The 22,678-nt window shown below is 39.6% G+C and overlaps 2 protein-coding genes across 5 annotated transcripts in view; both read left to right on the top strand.

Moving 5' to 3' along the window:
- Positions 1-17,374, top strand: part of arhgef10 (Rho guanine nucleotide exchange factor (GEF) 10) — a 50,391-nt gene extending 33,017 nt beyond the window's left edge. For 2 of the 3 annotated variants that reach the window (XM_008399510.2, XM_017302522.1), the window contains 4 exons: positions 2,872-3,014; positions 5,247-5,421; positions 11,330-11,452; positions 13,091-17,374. In XM_008399510.2, coding sequence (XP_008397732.1) covers positions 2,872-3,014; positions 5,247-5,421; positions 11,330-11,452; positions 13,091-13,596 — 947 coding nt within the window. In that variant the 3' untranslated portion in view covers positions 13,597-17,374. The remainder of the gene's footprint in view (positions 1-2,871; positions 3,015-5,246; positions 5,422-11,329; positions 11,453-13,090) is intronic. The other variant, XR_001776158.1, reaches the window with a different exon arrangement.
- Positions 17,236-22,454, top strand: kbtbd11 (kelch repeat and BTB (POZ) domain containing 11). Of its 2 annotated transcripts, none has more exons than XM_008399508.2 (2): positions 17,236-17,727; positions 19,144-22,454. In XM_008399508.2, the coding sequence occupies exon 2, from the start codon at positions 19,223-19,225 to the stop codon at positions 21,125-21,127; it is 1,905 nt and encodes a 634-aa protein (XP_008397730.1). In that variant the 5' UTR covers positions 17,236-17,727; positions 19,144-19,222; the 3' UTR covers positions 21,128-22,454. The 2 variants fall into 2 exon arrangements, with proteins under 2 accessions (XP_008397730.1, XP_017158012.1); XM_017302523.1 differs by having other exon boundaries at positions 17,572-17,731.
- Positions 22,455-22,678: the final 224 nt, after the last annotated feature.

The following is a 22,678-nucleotide window of genomic DNA, read 5'->3' as shown; positions in this document are numbered from 1 at the left end:
TTTCCAAATTTGACACAACTGAATCTGAATTTATTCACAGCTGTGTAATTCGACTGTTTGTAAGCCATTTAGGTCATTATTACACTGCCTTGCAAACTTTCAAATGTTTCTTGAATTCTCTAACCTGACAAAATGGATAAGTTTAAAGGTAGATAATCACTTTTGCGAAGCTGCACCATCAAAAAGGTTTCGCTGCACTAGAGCTTGGAAAGCAAAGACAGATGAATATGGATGATTGCCTACAGACCTTTTTTTTTCTATTCGTCTGCTCTTAGCTTGAAAGAAATTATCAGTGTGCAACTATTCTGGAATGTTTTTGGATTATTCCTTGTTTGGGTGAATATGAGAGTTTTTTTCCTCCAATTTTTAGTCCTACGGGTTACCAGACAGCTGTGTTGAAGTGTTTTTTACACCATTAAAAATGCTCACACCATGTCTGGAATATGCTTAATACTAAAATTAACTCATCCTGAAAACATTTTAGCGTGTACGTTTTGTAAATGTCTTTGCATTTTAACCAGATGCATCGTTTATCTTGCTGAGGACAGAATCAGATCATATTCCTTGAAGGGTATCTTCAAAACCTCCGGATATCAAAACAACTGAACAGACGGGCTTTCTAATTCCTACAGTGCTGCTGAGCTTCTGAAGCTGTATGGGAAATGTGACTCTGCTGTTGATGTAGTGTTTTCTGAAGCTGGCAACCTCATTCTGCCATGTTTGCTGTTTCCCAAATGAAGGACTGTGTGAGAAATTGAGAAAGGGGGGAGGCAGTGATTCAGCACTGGGCGGACGCCACAGTAAGAAACTCTCATCATGAGCTTGGTTTCTTTCTGTGCAGCTGACCTGTAATATCTCATTTTTCCCAGAGAGAATAATAAGCTTTATTATTTGTAGCATTTCTACTTAGTTGTCCGCTTGCACCCATCCTTTTTTTGGGGGGGGGGGGGATAGCCGACAGTGACATGAAGGAATGAAACAGTTCAACAAGTAAAAGATGTGGGCAGATGCACTTCAGCTGAGAGGACTTATGTAAGCCTGAAAGCTGGCACTTCTGTCTTGTTTTTTTTTTTTTTCACTACTGCTTCTTTTTGCTTTTGTGCAACATTATTATTATTTTTTTTTTTTTAGAAATTCACCTACACAGTGCCATTGTTCCAATATTGATTCTGAGCAAATCCCTTCTGGCTTGTTTAGCAATTACAGTATTTCTGTAAAAACATATTTCACTACTTCTCCATCAATAGCCATTTTTGTGCCTTGATTGTAAACAAATATTTGACCAAAGTCTCAATCAGATTAGCCAAAGGAATGTGATCTATGTCTGTTGTGCTCACTTTCTTTCCATTTGATGACTGCATTCACAAGTACATGCTCTCGTTGCCAAACTGTTGATATTTATAAAGCTACTGAGGCAGCGGGGTGTTTTTATTGCAGCTACCCTGTAGCCAGGCACATGCAGAACACAGTGTGTAGGAGGTGCATGTGGGATACAGCTGGGCTCTGACTAAGGCTTAATAGCCCATCTATATTCATAGTGAAGTGCTGTGAAAACCATCAATGGCCACTTATCAAACATTAGCAGAGTTATAAATGCAGGTAACCTTTACAGATGACATTTATAAAGATGGATAGACTGTTACTGCATTGTTTATGCACTGTGCACACCCATCTTCTTAGTCAGTCAGTTAAAAGATCCTAATAGAAGTGGGCTGTTTAGGGTTATTGTATGGCTTTGAAATGTCTGAAAAAATATAGAATTTGATTTGAACAACTTCCTGTAAAGAAATTCTCCAGAAAATGTAAATGTATTATGTTTCACTTCTTATTTTTGCCTGGACCATGTTTTTTGACTCGACTTGTAGTTCCAAAACTAGATCTGGTTTAGATGCCAAACAACATGTTCGTTGGAATTTTACAAACAAAATGAAGGGATTGCATATTCTAAATTGTGATTTATATAGTTGATAATTACTGTAGTGTAATCCATTCAAGATTTTAAAGTATAATAGATGAAAATATGAATGGGGCTGATCTTGGTCTGGGTAAAAAAAAAATAAAAAATTGTGAAATGGCCAGTTATTAATATCCAAAAGTGGAACAATTCCAAATAATGTTTAGTATTAGGATGTATGATCAACTAAATAGAATTGATAGATTATTTTAATTGTTTTTTTATTTTTATATTTATATGAAGGGATTGGTAATATGATAAACAATGAAATGTCCAATTCATCTTTTAAAAATGTTAATCGTTGTGTAAAAATTTTTTTCTCATATTTCTTGTGCTACAGTCAATTATGATTATTCAAACGGAATCTAACATCTGATAGGCTAAAATGTAACAAGTCAAATGTTGACAAGTCACTTACTCCATAGATGTGTTTAAGGTTGACAGAATAAATTCATGACTTGTTGCAACACAGGACTATGAAATAAACTCAAATATTTACATAATTATTATACTTGTATTATTAAATAAATGTGAACTTACACTATGATGTGATAAACTAATTAATAATTTACAAATACTTGATTGTATTCATATACCACATGTATTTCTAGATATATTTATCTGATGACATACATGATGAGCATCATTTTGTAACTTGAACTTTGGCATTTTGGCACTTAATAGCTGACTTAAGTTTTTCATGGCACCATTGGTGGAACGTGTAGGTTATAAAACTCAGTTGATTTTCTGTAGACTGCAGGAAAAATCAAGAAATTTGTCTAGGAAAATGATTTTTAAAATTGAAAAAGATGTTTTGTTTTTTTTTTTTAATAACTTTTCTTAGTTTTTATACTTTTCATATACGTTGAATAAATCCATAATCTTTTGAATAATCTATGTTGTGTGTGCTTTCCCAGATGGTTCTTGGAGCTGTGAGAAGCCCAAGTTACTGAAGCTTGGAGTCCTTCCAGTTAAGGCCGTGCTGGCTGTGGAGGATCACCTCTGGGCCTCTTCAGGTGGACAAGTTTTCATCATCAGCACACACACGCACTGTGTGGAGGTACGTGAGCTGACCAGAATCCTGTGGGTTGTTTAACAAACAGTCTTCTCTTCATAGACTTGGTGATTTGAAAGATAAATTGGGTTTGAGATATCTGCTTATCTGTCCATATCTCCCATCTCTCTTAAGTAAATCAAACAGCCATCAAGCTGGAGCAAAAAATCATTTCCATATCTCTTTTATGAATATAAGAAGTCTGAGTCTCTCTTAGGAGATAAGATAAGGAAAGTAAATAAGATCATAAATTCCAGAAGGAGGAAATATGCACGTTAAGCAGCCCTTTTTTTCCTTCTCCAATTTTCCCCTGGAAGTCTTGGAATATACCATTTCGTGTTTGTCCCGGATGGGTTTGTGTAATGGGAGCACCTGCCGTGGGTCCAGGAATAGCAACAATCTTGTGCCATGCGCTCGCTTATAATGGGTTTAGCCTCATTAAGCTTATTATGTCGGACCACCTGCTTGTTAGCTCTCTTTTCTTCACATAGGACTTGCAGTTAGTCCAGAGTATTAATTAAAAGTCAGACAGAAAGGAGGACAAAGCAGCAGAGACAAAAAAAGTCTCAATTTTATTAAACACATGGAACTAGTGTTGGAAAGATAAAATGTAGGTCATCCAGATTTTCTACGATCAGTTTTTGTCTGCTTTAAAATTCTTCTACATAGATTCTTCATTTCCAAGATTGAATCCACCCACGCATTGAGCAGTATTTGAGATTATGCAATATGTAGTTGTGCTAAAAGCTACTACAGGTCTCTACACACAAAATCAAAAATGTTAAATATTATCTGAAGTTGTTTGTGTCTAGCTTCATGGATAAAAAAAAGACAGTTCTGAAAATGTGATGAAATAAATCCACCACCTGGTCTGTCCAAATTTTTTCAATATTTGAAAACAGAATTTTGATTTTGATTTGACTCTGAAGCAAATATGTGTGCAGACATAACAGCCGCTGACATTGCCAGGGTGGATCTAGTCAAAGCAAGGTCTCAGAGGGTTGCATTGTGTTCATCATGCACATTCAACAAGAATGTACAAGAATTTAACAGTATAAGTAAATGCTCTTCAAACACCCCACTCATACAGGGCCTTTCACATTTATTAGCACCATGCTAAAATGCAGAAGAGACATAAGAGCACCGTCTTTCTATATGTGACCCGAGTATCCAAGAAACTGAGGAAATCCCCTGGCGTATTTTAAATTTAGCAGCACCCGAACAGAAACTGGTTCACCTCAAAGCTGAAACACCCCAGTCAGATGCTCGTCTGTGTAGTATGCATAGTCCAGTGCAGCGAGGAATGTGCAGACCTCTATAATGGAGAAACTAAACAGCAGCCACACAAAAGAATGGGCCCAGCACAGAAGAGCAAAGTCACTGGGTCAAGACTCAGCAGTTCATTTATATCCCAAGGACAATTGGGACCCTTGTTTGAATTTACTAATGCACACATGTTGGACAGGAAAGAGTGGGCTAGAAGAAGCCATTTGTGTGAAACATGAAAAACTAACGGCCACAACTTTCTTTGTTCAAACACATAAAGTGAAGCCTGGCCTTATCTCTTCAGGCATTTTTACAACTATTCACACCTTGGGGCATGTGACCAAAACCATTCCCATGGCAGCAGTAGAGACATGTTTGGATTGTTGAGCGCCAGAGAGCCAAACGGTGTGAATTGAAAGGAGGGTTTGGTCAGCGACTATAAATGTCCTTAATGGCCCCATTAGTGTCCTTAATGGCTCCATTGCTCTAAATGCATCTTGTAAACCTACTACTTTCGGACATGTCTAGAAAAGTGAAGTATTTTGGGTAAGAAATTAGATGTCTTTAAGAAAATGGAAGCAGCCCTGTTTTCTTCTGCTTTCGGATGTATGACCGTCATCGTCTGAGAAGTTCCACTGGTATAAGAGAGGACCCTGTAACCTTATGAAAGGTGACAGGGTAAGTGCTATTCTACCTGTTAAGGGGAATTGTGCGAATAATTGTCAGCAGAAATTGTAGTATTTGTTCCACTGGCCTCTTTTTTCCTCTGAATGAATAGGAATTTAAGCAGCTTCCCTGTTGGTCTAAATAGCTACGTGTCCAATCCAATTCAGTCTGACATAAGACTAGCCACTAATGATCCTTTTTGGTTTAGTTCAATTTCAAAGTCATGAAAAGAAGAGATTAGTCATCGGTCTTAATTAGTGAATCTTGGGGCAAAATAACATCACTTTGTCTGTCTCCATCATCCAGAGGCAGCTGGAGGCCCACCAGGAGGAGGGCATGGTGGTGTCTCACATGGTGGTGGCCGGAGTGGGCATTTGGATCGCGTTCAGCTCCGGTTCAACTGTACGCCTCTTCCACACTGAGACCTTGGAACACCTTCAGGACATAAACATTGCCACAACAGTCAACAATATCCTGCCTGGTAAGGCTGTGGTGTAGACCTAAATGAAGCTTTTTCTAAAACATAGAATTAAAGAAATTAAGTATACATTTTTGTTTCTTGATAAACGTTATGCCTCTTTTTCAAAACACTATATATTCCTGAAACAGAACACAGAACTTCACCCTGAACAAACCAGAGTGATGTAAAACTTTTGTGTGGTTACATGATGCTGTGCTTTTCATCAGCGCGGACAGTGAAGCTGGTAAAATGGAGATACATACATGAGTTAAATCCTATTGAAAATCGAGCTAATTTGCAGTTCCTTGTTTAAAAAGACTAAATGAGGCCCTGGAATATTTAGCTCTAAGTTGTTGTAAATGTGTAATTTTTGAACTTCCAAATCAAAGTTTTAAAGATTTCTTGTTTCCATGTAGAGATCAAACACTTCTTTCTCTGCTCCTTTCTTGGTTTAGGAAGGAATCCTGTAGTATCACTGCTGAGTTGAATTTAAATTACTGATTATCCAGGTTTACCACAGCAGCAAAAATATTTATATTCACTTGACTAAACTTGTGGCATAAATTTCTCCTTTTCAGAAAAAAGCTAAAGTTAACATGTTCTGTACTCTTGTTTATATTGGATTGATTTACACTGATATCAGAGTATTGTTTGCCAATCTCACAAGTTTTCACTTCACTGTGTGGTCTGGAAATTGGGACGGAATATATTGCTCTGTCTAAAGTCTTTTATAGGATTTCAAGATTTAGTCCAGCTGTGTGTACTGCCCTCTTTGATTTCTGCTGTTACTCAGTAATTTGTATGCTTAACAAAGATCAAACACAGTCTAAAATTGGAAAGGAAAGGATAGTTGTTTCACCTTCTTTGTCTTCATGTAATAAAATTGAAATGTGTCCCCGGATTCCAACTCTGTGATGGAGACTTTGTTCTCGCATTTTGATGGAGTTCCCCAAATCATCACCCAGGTATCAGCTGACAGCATAGACTCGCATCAAAACAGCTTTTTTTTTAGTTTATTTTTTTATTTTTTACACTTCTCTCCAATTCTCTAATGTCAATGGAAAGCTTCATCTTCCAGGATGAAGAAGATGGATTCCGCTACCTTAAAACTGTCTAATAGTAACCTGATAAAAAAAAAATGTGACTGGATGAACAAAATATAAAGCTGTGAAGACGTTGGGCTTGTAAGAGCCTACTTTGGAATTAATTGAGAGACTCAAAACCCAAATATAAAAGCTTCTGTGGTTTTTATTACCTTTGACAGGTTGACAAATGCATAAAGTTTAAAGCAATACTAGTAAAAGCGAGAACTCTGTGAACATTGTTTTGTTTGTACTCTTTGTAGAGCAGTTTCCTTTGCTTTAAAACATTCTGTGATAAAGGTTCAACTCTTAGTGGTTGAGTAAGGCGGTGCAGCTGTAAACCTGTCATTAACAAGCTGTGCTGTCTGAACAAATGAGCCATGGCTCATAGAAGATTTGAATCCACATGGGTTTTATTGTGGAGAGCAAATATTTATTTTATGGCCTTTACAGAAGAACACCCAAGTTACATTGACTTTGGAAGTAGCATGGTGTTTCTGCCAATAAGTATTGAGTTCAACCCAAACAGTTTTTACATATCTTGATATGTCTCTCAGCACCACCATTATATCTGAACGTCTCTATTAGTAGTTTCATTATAATAAATGATTATGTATTCAGGACAGTTTCAAGGCTTAAACTGAAACATTAGGTTTACATCACTTGTGTTGTGTCTGAAAACATCAGTGACTTGCTGCGTTGGATCTTGTAATCTGCTGCTTTGTATCAGCATGACCCAAAAACACTGAGCCGAAGAGCGTGGCTGGTGCTTTGGGTGCATCACAGTTGTAGCTGCTTTTAATCATTTCTTGTTTTTCCGTCCGTCTTCACCGGAGATTCCCTAAAGCTTTGACCTGTTGCTGACTACTCAGATTACTTTTTCAGAACTATAAGTATCAACTAAATGCTTTTCACTTTATGAATAAATGGAATATTAAACCATCTTCATTATCTTATGGTGAAGTAAAACAAATACCTCGGTGAACAGTATTTATGTTACACTGCTGGCTGCTGAGGAACAGTAAAGTTCACAGAGGAAATTGTATCCAGATTATGAGATGTAATTAAAATCTAACTAAATATAATTGCACATGTCCTTTAGGCATTTACAAAGCAGATCTCCAACTTTTTTTTCTTTTTCCTTTTCTTTGTGTAATATCATTTACACAGAGAAGTTGTACACATGTATTTTTTTCTACACAATCCAGTCAAAATGAACAACTATGTCCAAATTAATATTTGGGATTAAAAACCACAAATTTCCTGAGTGTTAAATTATTTTGTACTTTTATTATGCATATACCTCAAGAAACATTTCTGTTATGGTTTATCATTAATTATCTACATTTTGATCAGAGGCAATGTTCTGTTTTTACCTTTTTCTTAAACATTTGTAAACACCTCATCATTGCTGGGAGTAGCTAAGTAAGTCTTAGTTAATTAGTAACAGCTTTCTCACTAATGAGTGTTTCTATCAGCTTGACCTGGCAGTACTCTGAATGATGCATTCACTGACTAAGAACAATGTTGGATTTTTAGTTTCAATGTTTTTTTTTTGTTGTTTTTTTTGGGTGTATCTGTAGTCTATGCATCAGATGTTTTCAGATTTGTGGGCATTTTTTAAACCTCTCAAAGCTGCAGCTTTGGGATAATAATTTCACAAGTAGTGATGCATTTTAAATGATCTTTTGTGTGCTAAAGAGCAAGATTAGAGGTTTTAGGTTTAAAATCTTCAAACCATCCACTCAGTATTTCTGTATCCATGTCAGCAAATTATTCCTTGTGGGATCATGATAATAGACACCATCTCTAAGGATGGTCCTTGTGGCTAGAAGCTGACATGCTGCCTTGAGTTTGTACTGTGTTTGAGCCTCCATATAATGTCCACTACTAGGAGTAATAAGAAGGAGTGCTCTTTGTCTGAGAGATGTGGGTGATAAAAGCGATTGGTTGAGGGACCTCACTGTCTTTATTGGTTAATGGTGTCCATGCAGCCACAGGAAGTTGCTTCTGGGACAAGCCGACACACATAAAAGCCTTCATCTTCTGGGCAGTTCCATTTCCTCTGATAATGATATAGGAATTTGAGACAGTCAGTCTGAATGAAAGTCTAAAGCAAGTTTGAGCTGCAATAATAGCCAAACTGAACTGAATGGTTTGACTGCAATCTGTGAGTTAGAAGGAAAGAGTGATGGCTGACTCCCCTGAAATCCTGCACCACGTTGGTGTTTATTCACAGAGGCGGAATAACATCATCTGTTTATAAAGAAGATAGTGAAGCAATACATTACACTGAGGTATAATTCTCCAGTTTGTAAGAAGTCTTAATGTGATTATGGCTTCTCGGCACCCCCAAGACCACTGCTGATTCAGCAATATTATTTCTACAAAAGGCGGAAAAGCATGGGGTGTTGCCCTCAGTGTGACTGCCTTTATCAATGGTGCAGTGTTGAATCAAGGAGGAGCTTTGGGGTGGAGTCCTCCTGCTCATGTTCATGCACGTCGGAGCAGTTCTACCAGTCGCTCCTGAACAGACAGAGGTTCCTTATCCAGGCAGCATTCCCACAGATGGCTAATAAGCTGTAACAGCAATCACTCGGTGGTGCCATTGAACACTTTAAATAAACCAGGACAAGCGATTTGCATCAAGACAAGTTTGTCATTACGGAAGAAGGAAAAGGTGTACTAATTACAGTCAAGTTAGGAGTAATACTTTTAAAGAGAGCTCAGCAAACTGCAGATGATAGTCCACAGTTACAGCAGATTGCTCTGTGGTGACGTCTCGAAGAAGATAGCTGACTGGCTGCAGTGGTGAGGGTCTGCCATTGTCTCGTGCTGTGTGACCTAAATATGCAGCCATGCATGGTCTAATGGGAGACAAATATCAGGGGGCTGGTAAATAACTCATCCATCATCCATATGTTTCTTTGTTTTTGAACCACTAATACTCCAAGCATCTTAAGCCACATGTAACACATATTGATGAAAATATTGTTCGCTGACCCTGAGATTAAAGGACAGATTGGGTGGGACAGTGTTGGATTAAAAAAAAAAAAGAAAACTCGCCAATAATTTAATTAGACGTGTGAATGCACTTACAAAATGGTCACTTGTGATTCCAGCTGTACCAATTTAACAAGTTTCTTGAAAAAAATAAATTGGTAACATTGAAGTTCCTCTGCTTTTCTACTTAAATTCACCCTCAAGTTTAAATTTCATACCGCAATCGTTTTACAGCAATGTTTTTGTGTGAACTACCATATGCTAAATGCATGTATATAGTTTATCAGATAATAAAAGTAGAAATAGACAAAATGGCAACTGGTGTATTAAACCATAGTATCTGTTGGTGTAGGGGCCAATTGGACACTAATATAAAACAGTTGCCAACCCAACAAACTCAGTGATATTTTTTTTTTACTCAATCATCTTAAACTACTCAAATTGTTGTTCCAGCAGCATAAACTCATTATTTTGGGTAAACAACGTAACCCAAAAGTTTTTTTGTGCATGTGTCAGAAAAGGTTTTGGGTCACAGGTCCAGCAACGGACAATTACTCACAATGTGCTGATCCGAGGTATTTCTGGACTGACTGAATGGCTGATGGAGCGTGTTTTTGTAATTTTTGAAATCTACTCCTCCCTCCTGCTGCTGATTGTCAGGTCTTAGTGCGGATCAAAGAGGTTCTCTCCTGCAGGATCGGGTCCTGAGCCGGCCCATGTTGATGCTCTCATAGGGTTTATTTTAGTTCACCCTCTGGGTGGGGAACTCCAAATATTATGAAAGGAGGAAGTTGAGCAAGGCCTCTGACCAGGAGTCTGTGTTTCTCTCGGCTCTGATCCCTCATTAGAAGCACATGTGGGCAAGATGTTAGTGTTAAACTCTACCAGCCTGCCTATCTGGCAGGAATTTAAGAAGTATGGCAGCCTGGCGTGTGTGCCCCATGGATGGGGTCAGCTCTAGAGAAGCGGGGGTGGGAATGGAGGGGGGGGCACATAGACCGGCAGTAATTTTTCCAAAAGCCCAAGAGGATTACTTTGAGGGAGGAAATTCAAGTCAAGCTGTTACAGCAGTAATGACTCATGGCAGTCTCACCTCCCACGAAGGAGACACTGAAAAGACTATTTTAGCGAAATGTAAGGCATCTTTTTTGCATCCACACCAGTATGATAAAAATATTCAGCTATTATTGCAACATTTGTAGCGTGAGAAGGCTTCCGTGATAGATTTTATGCTTCGAATGGCCAGAGTGGCACGTATTTGAAAAGGACTGCCAGCAGGCTGATTTTACTGCCTTCCTAGCTGAAAGGTGTCGTTAGCTTAACAATCGCAGCTCTTGCCGTCCGACCAGGCTTCAGTGGTTTTTCTGAAGAGGAGAGAAAGAAAAAGGTCACGTCAGCTTGTCCTGCTGTAATAGCCATAAGTTTTCTGAATAGAGGCAGAGCTTCTTCCTTAATTACAGCATTACGCTTCACTCAGCTTGTTACATAACACTTTTTGTGTTTGTTTGCTTGACTCAAAGCTGGCCATAATGCTGCATTTTTCTTTGTTCAGGCGCTTGAAAAGGGCTGCTTTTATCCACACTCCTCTTCACGTTGCCCTGGAGACACGCAAGCTTTGAACATCATGGCTGCAGAAAATGCTGCCACATTGTAAAACAAAGCCTGTCCCTCTTTTCTGGTGAAGTGAACCATTAATTGTGCAGTTTTTCTGATTTTTCCAGGAGACACTCTGTGTGGGAGGATGTGTTCGCCAAGGCCTTGCTTCTTTTATGCAAATATCATTGAATTTACTATAGAAACACTTTAATTGATGTAAGAATAAACTGCTTTGCTTTTTTCTGCAGGAAACCAGAGAGTCTCTGTGAGCAGCCTGCTGGTTTGCCATGGTTTGCTACTAGCAGGAACCAACTTGGGAGTGACTGTGGCACTTTCTGTCCCCAGACTACAAGGGATCCCCAAAGTGACAGGTAGCATACAACTAAAGTGCATTATGTTTCTTAAAATGCAAGCAGGGCTGCAAAAATGAGTGCAAGATTTGGGTTTTAATTTACGTTCACTCACATCATCCTGGAAATGGACAAGGAGGATGATGCAGAGATTTCAGAAAGTAATATAGAATGAAGTTATAATTTAGAGCCTGCCATTTTATGTATGAATAAATGTAACTATCAAGTGTTACAAAGTATAACACTTTGAGCGACATCTGTTCTATAAAAGAAACTCGTGATTCCAAGAGTCTTAAAACTTCAAATTAGTAATCCATCTCTTGTTGTTTCCCTGGTGCTTAAATACAACAACACACAAAGACCAACTTCAGTCTGGTCCCCACTGACCAGAAGGTTGGATGAAAATCTGTTTGTCTTGTCATGCACACAATATGCAGGAAGTTGAAGCCAATCTGGAGAGTTTGCTGTTGGAGAACTACACCAAAGAGTGGCATCTTGGGTAACCAGGTCTACAAAGTCTGATCTAAAGACTATCCCAACGGTGTTTGAAATTGGGGATTTTAAAGATCTCAGGATTTAGCAGGAGTGTCGGAAGCTTTAGTGATGGATGTTCTCTAGGTCTTTCTATCCAGATGCCTATATAAATGTTATGGTATATAATGAATGCTATTTTTTCATCTGTGACACTTTCATAAAGGATGGTTTGAAATGTCTTTATATGAAAATGACTATTTTTAAAAGTTTCAGCTGCACTTTATGTCTGCAGTTTGATTGGATAAGTCTTAGAAGATGTTCCAGGTAGATTTAAAGAACGACTTTTTAATCTTCCTCTGTATTGTTGTTTAGCTTTTGAAACAGCAAAACTGGTGGATTGAAAAAGTACATGTAGACTGCAAAAATCTATACACTCTTGAGACACTTTTAAGTACCGATGCTACACTTTAAAAACTCTACTCAGAGCAAGCGGGACAGTTAAGTTCAGTCCTGCTCGCCATGTTCTACATTATTCACCAAGTTTGTTTGCAAGAGTTGCACAGCATAGCAAATCATTATTGCAATATTGGTGTGTAAAAACACAATCACAAAAGACTACTTTTGAAAGATTCTTGGTAGACTCAACCTATCTGGCCAAATAGATCACACGGGGTGAGGGGATCTGGTAAAGAAACAAGAAAGGCAGAAAAATCTGGGTTAGAAATAATTCACATAATCACAGTTTTCAGCAACAGCATCATGGCTGCACAACTTCTGCGCAACTTGATATCCACACTGAAATTCCCCCCATAGTAGAAAATCAGCTTTGTAGCTCTAATCCCCTGAATCCTCAAATGGGGGGAGGGTTGCCACAAATGACCTGGAGTTGGCACTGAAAATTGTGGCACACGCTTCCACCCCCAGATCTCACAACTCACCAAGAGTTGTACACCCTGCATTGTCTCTTGGTATTATTTCCTGCTCAACAGCATTGTAGAAAGTAGAGTACAGCAAGGATACTGCTGAAGTTTAAACCAGTGCGATTTGTTTTGGTAGGCTTTTTTTTTTCTCATAAACTGTTGTTTGCGCGCTACATATTATTTTTCATATATGTAAATACTTGAACACAAAGCTTGTTAGTAGACCACGATTGATGTTTCTTTTTTTTTTACTTTTATTCTTTAGGACGAGGTATGGTGTCATTACATGCACACAATGGGCCCGTCAAGTTCCTCACCATGGCTACGGCGGTGCGCAACTGGTCGTCTAGCCTGCCATCTTCCACTCCTTCCTCCTCACTCCAACAGATAGAGTCTGTGGACGCAGACAGCACCCAGCCCGTGTCAGACACAGCCTCCAGTCCTCCTCAGGGACGGGGTGTGTGGCTGGGAGAGGCAGGCTGCACCACCATGGCTCTTCAGGACTCTCTGTCCTCTTCTTCCTGTGGTTCCTTAGCTCCCTCCCAAGGTTCCCTGGAGCATGGTCCAGAGGACGGGGCGTTGTACGACTTACTTCACGACCCCGCCCATCACCAAAGGGGGCGACCCTCCAGCAAGATGGATGTCAGCTCTCTGCTGGTTGTGTCTGGAGGCCTGGGCCACCGCAGAGTCAACAAAAAGACCAAACAGTCTCGCCACGAGGACAACACCTCCACCATCATGATCTGGCAAATCCCATTACTGAACATGTGACACCAAAACTCCTAAGGTGTTAGTCTAAACACCTAAAAAGTTCACAAAATCTTTCTCGTATTTTCTTTTCATGTTTTTGCTGTTTTCATGTTGAACCAAATGATCTGCATACGGTCCTCCGACGGCGGTCTGCTAACATTTCACCAAGTATTTTTGGATCAATCACAGTAACTAGATGGCCTATTTTATACCAAAATGTTTGCCTTCTGCTACATTACTAAGATATTCCAGCCTTGTAAATGAGTTATTAGTCAAATCACTTAATCATGTTTAATATTTATGCAAACAACTTCTACAAATGGGTCAAAAAACCTACGTTGCCTCACAACAGTATGTACACCCCTGAAACTTTTTTCACATGTTGCCACTTAACAACCACACACTCCAGTGTATTTAATTGGACTATTTGACGATAGACCAACACAAGGTACAGAGTTTCAACATCTTTCATTAATGAAATTCACTCCAGTTACAGCTGCAAGTCTTTTGTGGTTCACATCTGCCAGTTTTTGACCATTAGAGTCTGAAACTTGTCACTTTTTATTTGCAAAGAAGTTCAAGCTCTTTCTGATTGGAAGGAACAGATCTGTGACTAGCAATTTCCAAGTTGTGATGCATATTGGGAAATTGTTTTGGTCCTGCCTTTGATTATGTCATTCTATGTTTCTATGCCATTTCATTATAACTCTGACTGCATGTTTAGGTTCATTGTCCTGCTGGAAGGTGAACCTCTGTGCCACTCTTAAGTATTTTGCTCTCTGTGTTTTTAGTCTGATGCACAGAGTCAGTTTTTGTCTCCACATATACTTTTGTGGGACAGAAGGTTAAGTTTTATTGCTTGCCTTACGGATTGTTGCAAACTGCAGAGATACTCTTTATGGTTTTCCTGCAACAATGGTTTCCTAGCTTCTTGTCGCTTTTCCAGAAAGGATACATTTGTGAAGTACGCTACTAAAATTTCTATCAGCAGATTATTTAATTGAGTTCTGGATTGCTGCACCTCCTCCAGAGGCGATTTTCGTTGAAGGCGGCGACTTTCTAAATTTGCTGCTGTGCCACACTCTTTCCATCTTTGAATGATGGACTGAGCAGTTTGAGTAAAAGACGATGAAGTTAGTGGCTGTAATAAGACAAAATGTGGAAAAAGTACAATACTTCTGCAAGGCACTGCACTGTAAAAAAAAAAAAAAAAAACGGAAATTGTCTTGGAAAAAACCTGAAAAGGCTCTAATTTTATATGGTGTTTATTGTTTATCTGTGATGTGGCTAAATCATGTTAATTTTCTCGGGTGTGTGTGCTAGACTGCAGTATTTAAATCAGTGTTGAAAGGCAAGGGTTAAGTAATGACTGGGGCTTGGAGGGTGTGCAAGGTAAGAATGGAGCTTTGAAACGGCCTCAGCACGGATTAGATCACCCATCAGGATCAGAGTTGTAAATCTGAAGTGTAATTAATCAGGATTAGGTGTATGAGCTGAGAGAACTTTGACTTCTCTGTAAAGGGATTTATACAAATAAGCAAAGTTCTGATGGTTGAACTTTTATAAGAAGGCATCTGAGCATCCCTGGCGGGCCAGGTTTCTGTTCACAGAGGACATGTTATCACCAAGAAGGTTTCTCTTTTTTTTTTTTTTTTTTTTCTGCCTTAATGCATGTTTATTTCCCAAATATTTAAAAAACAATTTATACTTTGAAAACACTTGTATGTACCTATGTATATTAACAATTCTATAAACAGTGTTTTATTAAGCAGACTTTGGTACTTTTGTAAAGTCGTCTTTAAACAACAGCTTTCAGAATATTCCCCCATTACGCTTTGTAATAATACATTTTGTTTACATTCATTCCAGTGTTAAAACGTGAGGAGAGTTGGCAAGCTGGTTGAATTCAGAGGTAAACAAAGACCTAAACAGAGGGTCAGTATTGCTTTTCTTCTTCACTCACTCCAGCCTTGTACTCTACCGTGCTTGTGTGCAGCAATCAGCACATGCCAAGACTAGCAATGTGCCTGAGGGGGCCGCAGGAACTCGGCCTGATACGGCTCTTCCGGGATTTCTCCTGCTCCGCAACAGAAGCAGGTCAAGGCTTCCTTTCTCTCAACGCCCACATCCAAGGTTGCACAACAGCCATGTTAACTTAAATTATCGGTTTTGACCAAAAATACAATTTCAAGCTGGATTCGGTCCCACACCGCAGCCCAAACCAACACAAACTGCCGGGGCATGTCATGGTTTTGTAGGTTGGACGTGAACGTAAGAAAACACTGAGCTAATTCATTCTCAGTGAACCAAAAGACTAACCCAGTTATTAGTTTGCCCGGCGTTTCAGAGACCGGAAGGCTTTTTTGGTTTTCCTTCCAACACTCAGGTTTCCATGACGAAAGTCTGTGTGCCCGTATCGGTGCTCAGCAACCCTTTGTTCTCAGCTTTGACATTAAGGCTCATTTTCTTCATGCCCTCTTATCTCGCAGGCCTAATAGTTGTGTGATGCTTTCTCGGGGGCTCCTCTATTTTTATATCAGAAGGCCAGTTGTTAGGTGTTTTCATGGAGGGTGTCTTATTATGGACTGGATGCCTTTATTTTTGAAGCTCCTGCTGTCTTGAGATGTTTATCCTCAATGATTTGTGCTGAACCAAATATTTTTTCCACAAAACTTATAATATTGTAACTATTAATAGAAGAAGGGTTTGTGTTGCCTGGAGCTGTAAGCTTCATGATGATTTCCAAAGTTCAGTTTCTTGAAAATTTAGAATATTAAATTATCAAAATGAGAGGATTTTTAGTCCATAAGTGCCACCCAACTGAAAATATGTCTATGAACTGTGTATAGAGTGTATTCACTTACAATAATACTAATTGAGGGCTTTTTTGCATTAGTGGATCGATGCAACATGTAGCTCTGCTGAGGTGTGAAAGAAACCCAGGTTGCTTTAATATCTCGCTGCAACTCAACTGTATTGCTTGTGCTGCTATCACTCAGCATCCTCTTGACAATGGGTTCAGACTTCTAACTTTGAACTTAATAAAACACAACACCAGCAGAGGACATGATGCCTTCTCCCATAAATGTCTAACCTTGGGAACTTAACACTGCAACTTGGACTCTGTTCCTCTCCACTCCCTGTTGCCTGTGCATCTCTTACGCTTATTCCTTCAACTCAACTTCCCATGAGTATTCTTGAATAGGAGCTCTGTGAATGGCCAACTTCTTTAGCAATGAGGTATCTTGGCTTACCCTACTTTGTCACACTCTGCTGGTAATCTGTATAGTCATCTATCACTGGCATGGCTTTGTGTAGACCATGATATGTCTGCAAAAAATTCTATTTAACTAAATTCTTCTCTCTTTTTTTTCACCAACAATCTTGATTTAAATTAACCAACTTAACACTTGACTTATATTAATGTGTAACAAACTTTTATAAAATAAGTCACTTTTTGAGTTGAAATAAATTGGGTTTAATATTCTAAGAAAAAAAAAAGAAATGGACACAACGGTAACCCATAATTTCCCTCAGTTACTATGGTGTCCATGACAGATTAGATGCGTAATGGAATGTCGCATCTCTTGGACGCCTCCACAGTGCGCGCCGCAGATGGAGAGCTTCGCCCTGTTGACTGTGGGGTTAATACCGTCTGTAGAGGGCGGAGTTAAGATCAATAATCGCCACCTCATTCCTGTCAACTCTTTGAAAAAGAAAACAAAAACCCACTGTCCAACCTGGAGGCGTGTGAGAGAAAACTATCGTTTTCAGGAGGAGACGGGTAAAAAAAAAAAAATCAGGACGCTTGATGTGCGCAGCAGCTCCGAGCTTGTGGAAGAAATGACACGGCGATGTTGTTGATGAGGAGGAGGTGCGACCTGGAGCTGGTCTTTAATCGCTTCGCCTTTCCCCCCCTTTACTACGGAGCCCCGGCTGAGTCTGGGATCTGGGGAAATGCACCAGTTCTATGAGTAGACGGGAGATCTAGATAAATCCTGAGCGGAAGGGGTAACCCGACTGTGAAAGTAAACTCATTCAGGGGAGCACCGAGTGGCTGCTTCATCCGTGCCGCCTTACGTAACTCAGCTTTGTGGAGAGGCTACCAGAGACGCTGCTGGTGCCGACCCGTTTCAAAGCGACGGATCATAGGTAGGTCCGTTTATTTTTAATGGATTTACACCCATACTCTTGATTCATCGTGATCAGTGATCCATTATTTTTCCTCTCTCATATGTATGAAATCTACATGATCTTAGTATTATCAGCGCCTTAAGAGTGGAATACATTAGAACCTTTTTGTAAAAGAAAAAAAAAAGATATGTAGGCCGTCTATATTTAAGGTTTACACTACGACCGAGTCAACTGAATTTGCGCATGCGTTCTAATTGTCTCCAGATTACCACATATATAAGGGACAGAGTAATTATGGCAGTATGTTCAGGACGTGTTTTTGAACTGCTTCACTTCATCATCATGTCGCATGTCTGGCATGCGATTGCCTTTCAGTGTTGGGCTACATAACAGTCCATTTCTGATGTCAAATAATCTAGATTTCAGATTTATGGGGTTATTTTATAGAGAAAGGGCGCCTCTTGGAGAATGAAGACGCTTTTGCAGCGCTGTGGGGGGGGAAAAAAAGCATTCCCCTTCTTACGTCTTAACACTTGTTTCAAATTATTAAACAAGTTGTAATATCACACAACGTTACTTTAGTCACTTGAAGAAAGGACGTTTAAATCTAATTTTAAAGTAGGAAGTCATTCAAATCAATTTGGCACTAGATTTGCGCAATAATAAATCCTGATTGTTCTGACACGTGCAGAGTCAAGACTGTGTTGAGATGTAGCCAGTCTGACAGCATAGAGTAGGCAGACTGATCTCAAAAAGCAACACGTTGTGCTCACAGTCAGTGAAGTTCAAGAACAAATGTAAAACAAAGTCTTTGACAGCCATCAGTCTGGAAAGCATCACAAATCCATTTAAAAGCTTTGGAGTTGTCTACTTGTCTCACTTAAGCTGAATGTTCTTGATTTAACCATAAGAAAAATACTGGGCAACAATGGCATCCATTTCAGACCTCCTAGGTGAAAACTACAGCTAACACAAAAGGCCCATTTTTCTTGTTGGTCAAAAAACATTGTGTGTTCCCCAAGACATTACAATAGGATGTTGTGTATCCAATTACAAATTTAACACAGCATTTCAGAAAAATAACATCATGCCTATAATCGAACATGTAGAGTGATGATGTATGGCTTCCTTTCCATTTTAGGACATGGACAATTTTCTGTATCTAATGGAACTATGAACCGCGTTCGTTACCAAAGAGGACCAGCTTAGTTTGGATACCGTTTGCTCCTGTAATAAATTAAATCGTGACTTGAAAACTACATTCTATATTTACTCAGGTTGTCTTTGTTGGTATTAAAATTTATTTGATCTGAACATGTCAGAATGACAATAACACTAAAATAAAGGAAACCTAAGATACCAAATACATTTTCACAGCACCTTCCATTACTTCTATTTTGGCTTAATATTGTTTGTTTCCCCCGTTTTCTTTAGAGTAAGAGAGAAGAACAGACCAAATAGTTTGTCTGATTCATCACCATGGCTGTTGAAGACGCTGCCTGAGCTGAGTGATATGAACGAGGGCCACAGACGGGAAGCAGGAGCAATCACTGTGGAGGCTGATGCCATCATCCACACCATGAACCCTGACCTTGTCACACTCACTGACAAAAATAGGAATGTATGTCCAGGTTTCGTTCAGGGGCTCTTGCAGGACGACCCAGACTTCAGTGCTCCTCCGGTGTTTGAGCAGGAGTACCTGCTCGATGGAAGACCAATAGAGAATAACCACTGTGATCATGCAAAAGGAAGCAGCTCCTACATCCCTAAGGTCAATCAGCTTTCTACAGATATGGGAAAGCCAAATAACGCTCCTCACGCTGACTCTGCTGAGTCCAATCACATTTCTGGCCTGCACCAAAATAGCGCAAGTGATGAAGTCCGCAATGGAGCAAGAGCAAAAGTGTCTTTTAGCATAGATTCCCCTGGGAGTCAAACCAAACAGAAAATTGATTGGTCGGTTCTAAAACCAAAAGACTGCAGTGATGGCAGTCTTGAAGCTGACGACACACAGCCTAAAAAAGAACCTGATTTAGTCATTGAAGTTGGTGGACAGACTATCAATGCTCACAAGTCCGTCCTTGCGGAGAAGAGTGACTACTTCAAAGCACGTCTGTCGCGGAACATTTTAAAAGTAAAGGGCATGAGTTATAAGACTCTGTCTACGCTGATTGACTATATTTACACCTCCCAGATCAGTGTTGGTAAGGACAATGTGGTTGACGTCATCACAGGAGCTAAAATCCTGCAGATCCCCTGTGCCGTTCAGGCTGCCATGGACTCCATGTCTGAGCAGATCACACCAGAGAATTGCTATGAGATTCTGACCATTGCCAAGAAACAGCGACTTAGTGAACTGAAGGAGACTGCGTATAGATTCATGAGTGACAACTTCCTTCAGATCCTCAAGGATCCTGCAGTCTACGGACGCCTTACTGGGTCTGAGAGGGATCTGGTCTTGAAGAAGAGAATGGAGGGGAGAAAGACCTTAATGGTTGCAGAGGTAAATGACGTGTTTGATCGAGTTGGTAGCCGGCCACCAAGCCGCTGTGGCAGCCGACCACAGAGCCCCTTGTCTGTTGGGTCTTCAGAGGAGAGCCATATGATTTACTGTTTTAGTGAAGCTGAAAATGACTGGCGACCTTTGACTGTGATGCCAGAAGACGTAAACATTAAAGGCTGCGGTATTTGCACCATGCACAATTACCTGTTTGTGGCAGGTGGGATAAGTGGCTATGGGGACAAGGGCAAAGTGTCAGATAAGGTATTTTACTACAACCCAATAACCAATCGCTGGGCTGAGATTAGACCCTTGAATCAGGCACGTGCACAACTAAAGCTTGTATCTATGGATGGCAGCCTGTATGCCATTGGAGGGGAATGTTTGTTCACAGTAGAGAAATATGACCCTCGAATGGACCGCTGGACGATGATTGCTCCCCTACCCAAGGGAGCCTTTGCAGTGGCCCATGAAGCCACCACCTGCAGCGGAGAGCTCTACGTTTCGGGCGGCTCCCTTTTCTACCGCCTGCTCAAATATGACCCAAAGAGGGATGAGTGGCAGGAGTGCCCCTACAACAACAGCAGGAAGAAATCTAGCGACATGGTGGCACTGAAAAGCTTCATCTACCGCTTCGACGTGAACCGAGAGCAGGGGATCAACGTCTTCAAGTACAACACTATTGTGAAAATGTGGCACGACTGTGCATCGCAAAGGCCGGGCAGTCATTTGCCATTCAGGTGTGCCGTTATAGGGAACTGCATCTACTGTGTGAACAAAAGCCAGACTCTGCAGTTTGTGGTGGAGGAGGAGAACGCCTACTTTGTCGAGGAGGCTCTGAAGGCACCTCTGGAGGCGAAGGGTGTCCTTTTTCCTTTTGTCCTCAGTTTGCCTGAAAAGCCTGAAAAAGTCACATAATATGTGAGTGCACGTGTTCATGATGGGAGGGAGAGCCAGAATATCACATTTATCATGGTTTAGTGAAAACTGCAATAAGTAGAAGACCTTCCATACTCTCTTCAATGTCAGCTTTATATCTTGGTGTCTCATTGCCTGCTTGCAATGGAATGTGCGTATTTGCATGGTGATTTATTGCATTTTCAAGGTCAAGCCTTAAAAGGAAACTTTCTTTTTTTTTATGTTTAATAAATGCAACAGTATTTGTGTCTGTACAAAATGACATGATGAAAGTTAATATTATTATTATTATTATTACTTTTATGTTCACATTTGTTTGGTGCACTTTTGTATTTAGAATAGCCATTATATAGAATATATATCAGATATGTTATTACGGTGATAAATGATCAGTGTTCAATTGAAAACTGTTTTAAAACAGTGAAGGTGTGCTTTATGAATGATGCAAAAGCAGGCTCTATGCAAATGAGTTACAACTTACAGGTGGATCTCTTGAAAATGATCTTTAATGGTGAAATGTGATTGAGGGAAGTCAAATATTTCTCAAAAATCAGATTTTAAGCAAACACTTAACTCGCCTTGAATAAATAATTTCGTAGTCAAAGCACAGTAAAATAGATATGTGACTTATTTTTTACATTCAGAACTCAATATTTTTGCTTATAGCGAACTCGAGCGGGTGAACAGAATTGAAAAATAAGAGTATCTCGAATCTGCTGTGACTTACAAAAGCCATAGCCCTTTTTTTGAAAGAGTCTGAGTCTTACAAACTCGGCTCCATATTTTCTTCCCTGTAGAGGCTTTTCCTGGCTGCTTTCTCATTGCTGGTACAGGCCTTTCGATTCAAAGATACACTAACATCCTAGGGCTACTGAACAGTCAATCCATTGCCTTCACTGGTTACACATACAAAAATACCTTTGTCTTTTGATGCTGATAAGTCATGCTCTTGTGTCTGTGCACATTAACACAAGTTCTTCTCTGAATTTCTTTCATAATTTAGGTTGTCTCCAGTATTTCATTGCTGCTTCAGTAACACTGAGTGTTTTTTTTTTTATTTTTTATGAAAGCTAATGCTGGTATATTACTGGAATAGATTGGTTTGTGATTGTAAAGGTAACAAAATGATGTGGTTTTGTTATTTTCCTAGCTGGGTTCTGTATTGTTTGAGCTCCTTGTATGAATTGGCAGGATTGGATCTACTGTGATGGACTGGAAAATGGCTTCCCGTTTTGTGGCATTTGAAGTGGGCTATCAAATGAGCTTTTGGATGGTGTTTATCAGTGAAAACAAAGTGCTTCAAATAAAATGTTTTATTCTGAAAGTCTGAAAGGATCTGTATTTATTTTCATTTTGAGTGCTTGGAAGTTAATGATGCAACAGTGCCATCTACAGCGTATTGTCTGTAACTGCATGCAGCAGCAAAATTTATTTGATCGTCTTGTATAAATGGTGTCACTTAAGAGAAGATACGACATTGAATTCGCTAATTTTAGGTCTGTGTGCAGATCCAGATCTATGTTTATCCTATGCTTCACAGTTTTCATCATA

The sequence above is a fragment of the Poecilia reticulata genome, linkage group LG22 (assembly GCF_000633615.1).
Source record: "Poecilia reticulata strain Guanapo linkage group LG22, Guppy_female_1.0+MT, whole genome shotgun sequence".
NCBI classification, from domain to species: Eukaryota; Metazoa; Chordata; class Actinopteri; order Cyprinodontiformes; family Poeciliidae; genus Poecilia; species Poecilia reticulata.
Note: the sequence above shows the minus strand (reverse complement) of the source record. Positions and strands in the feature narration are given on the sequence as shown.

Bases quoted from the DNA above. Each gene is read 5' to 3' on its own strand.
- kbtbd11 (XM_008399508.2), top strand. From the start codon at position 19,223: ATGAACGAGGGCCACAGACGGGAAGCAGGAGCAATCACTGTGGAGGCT.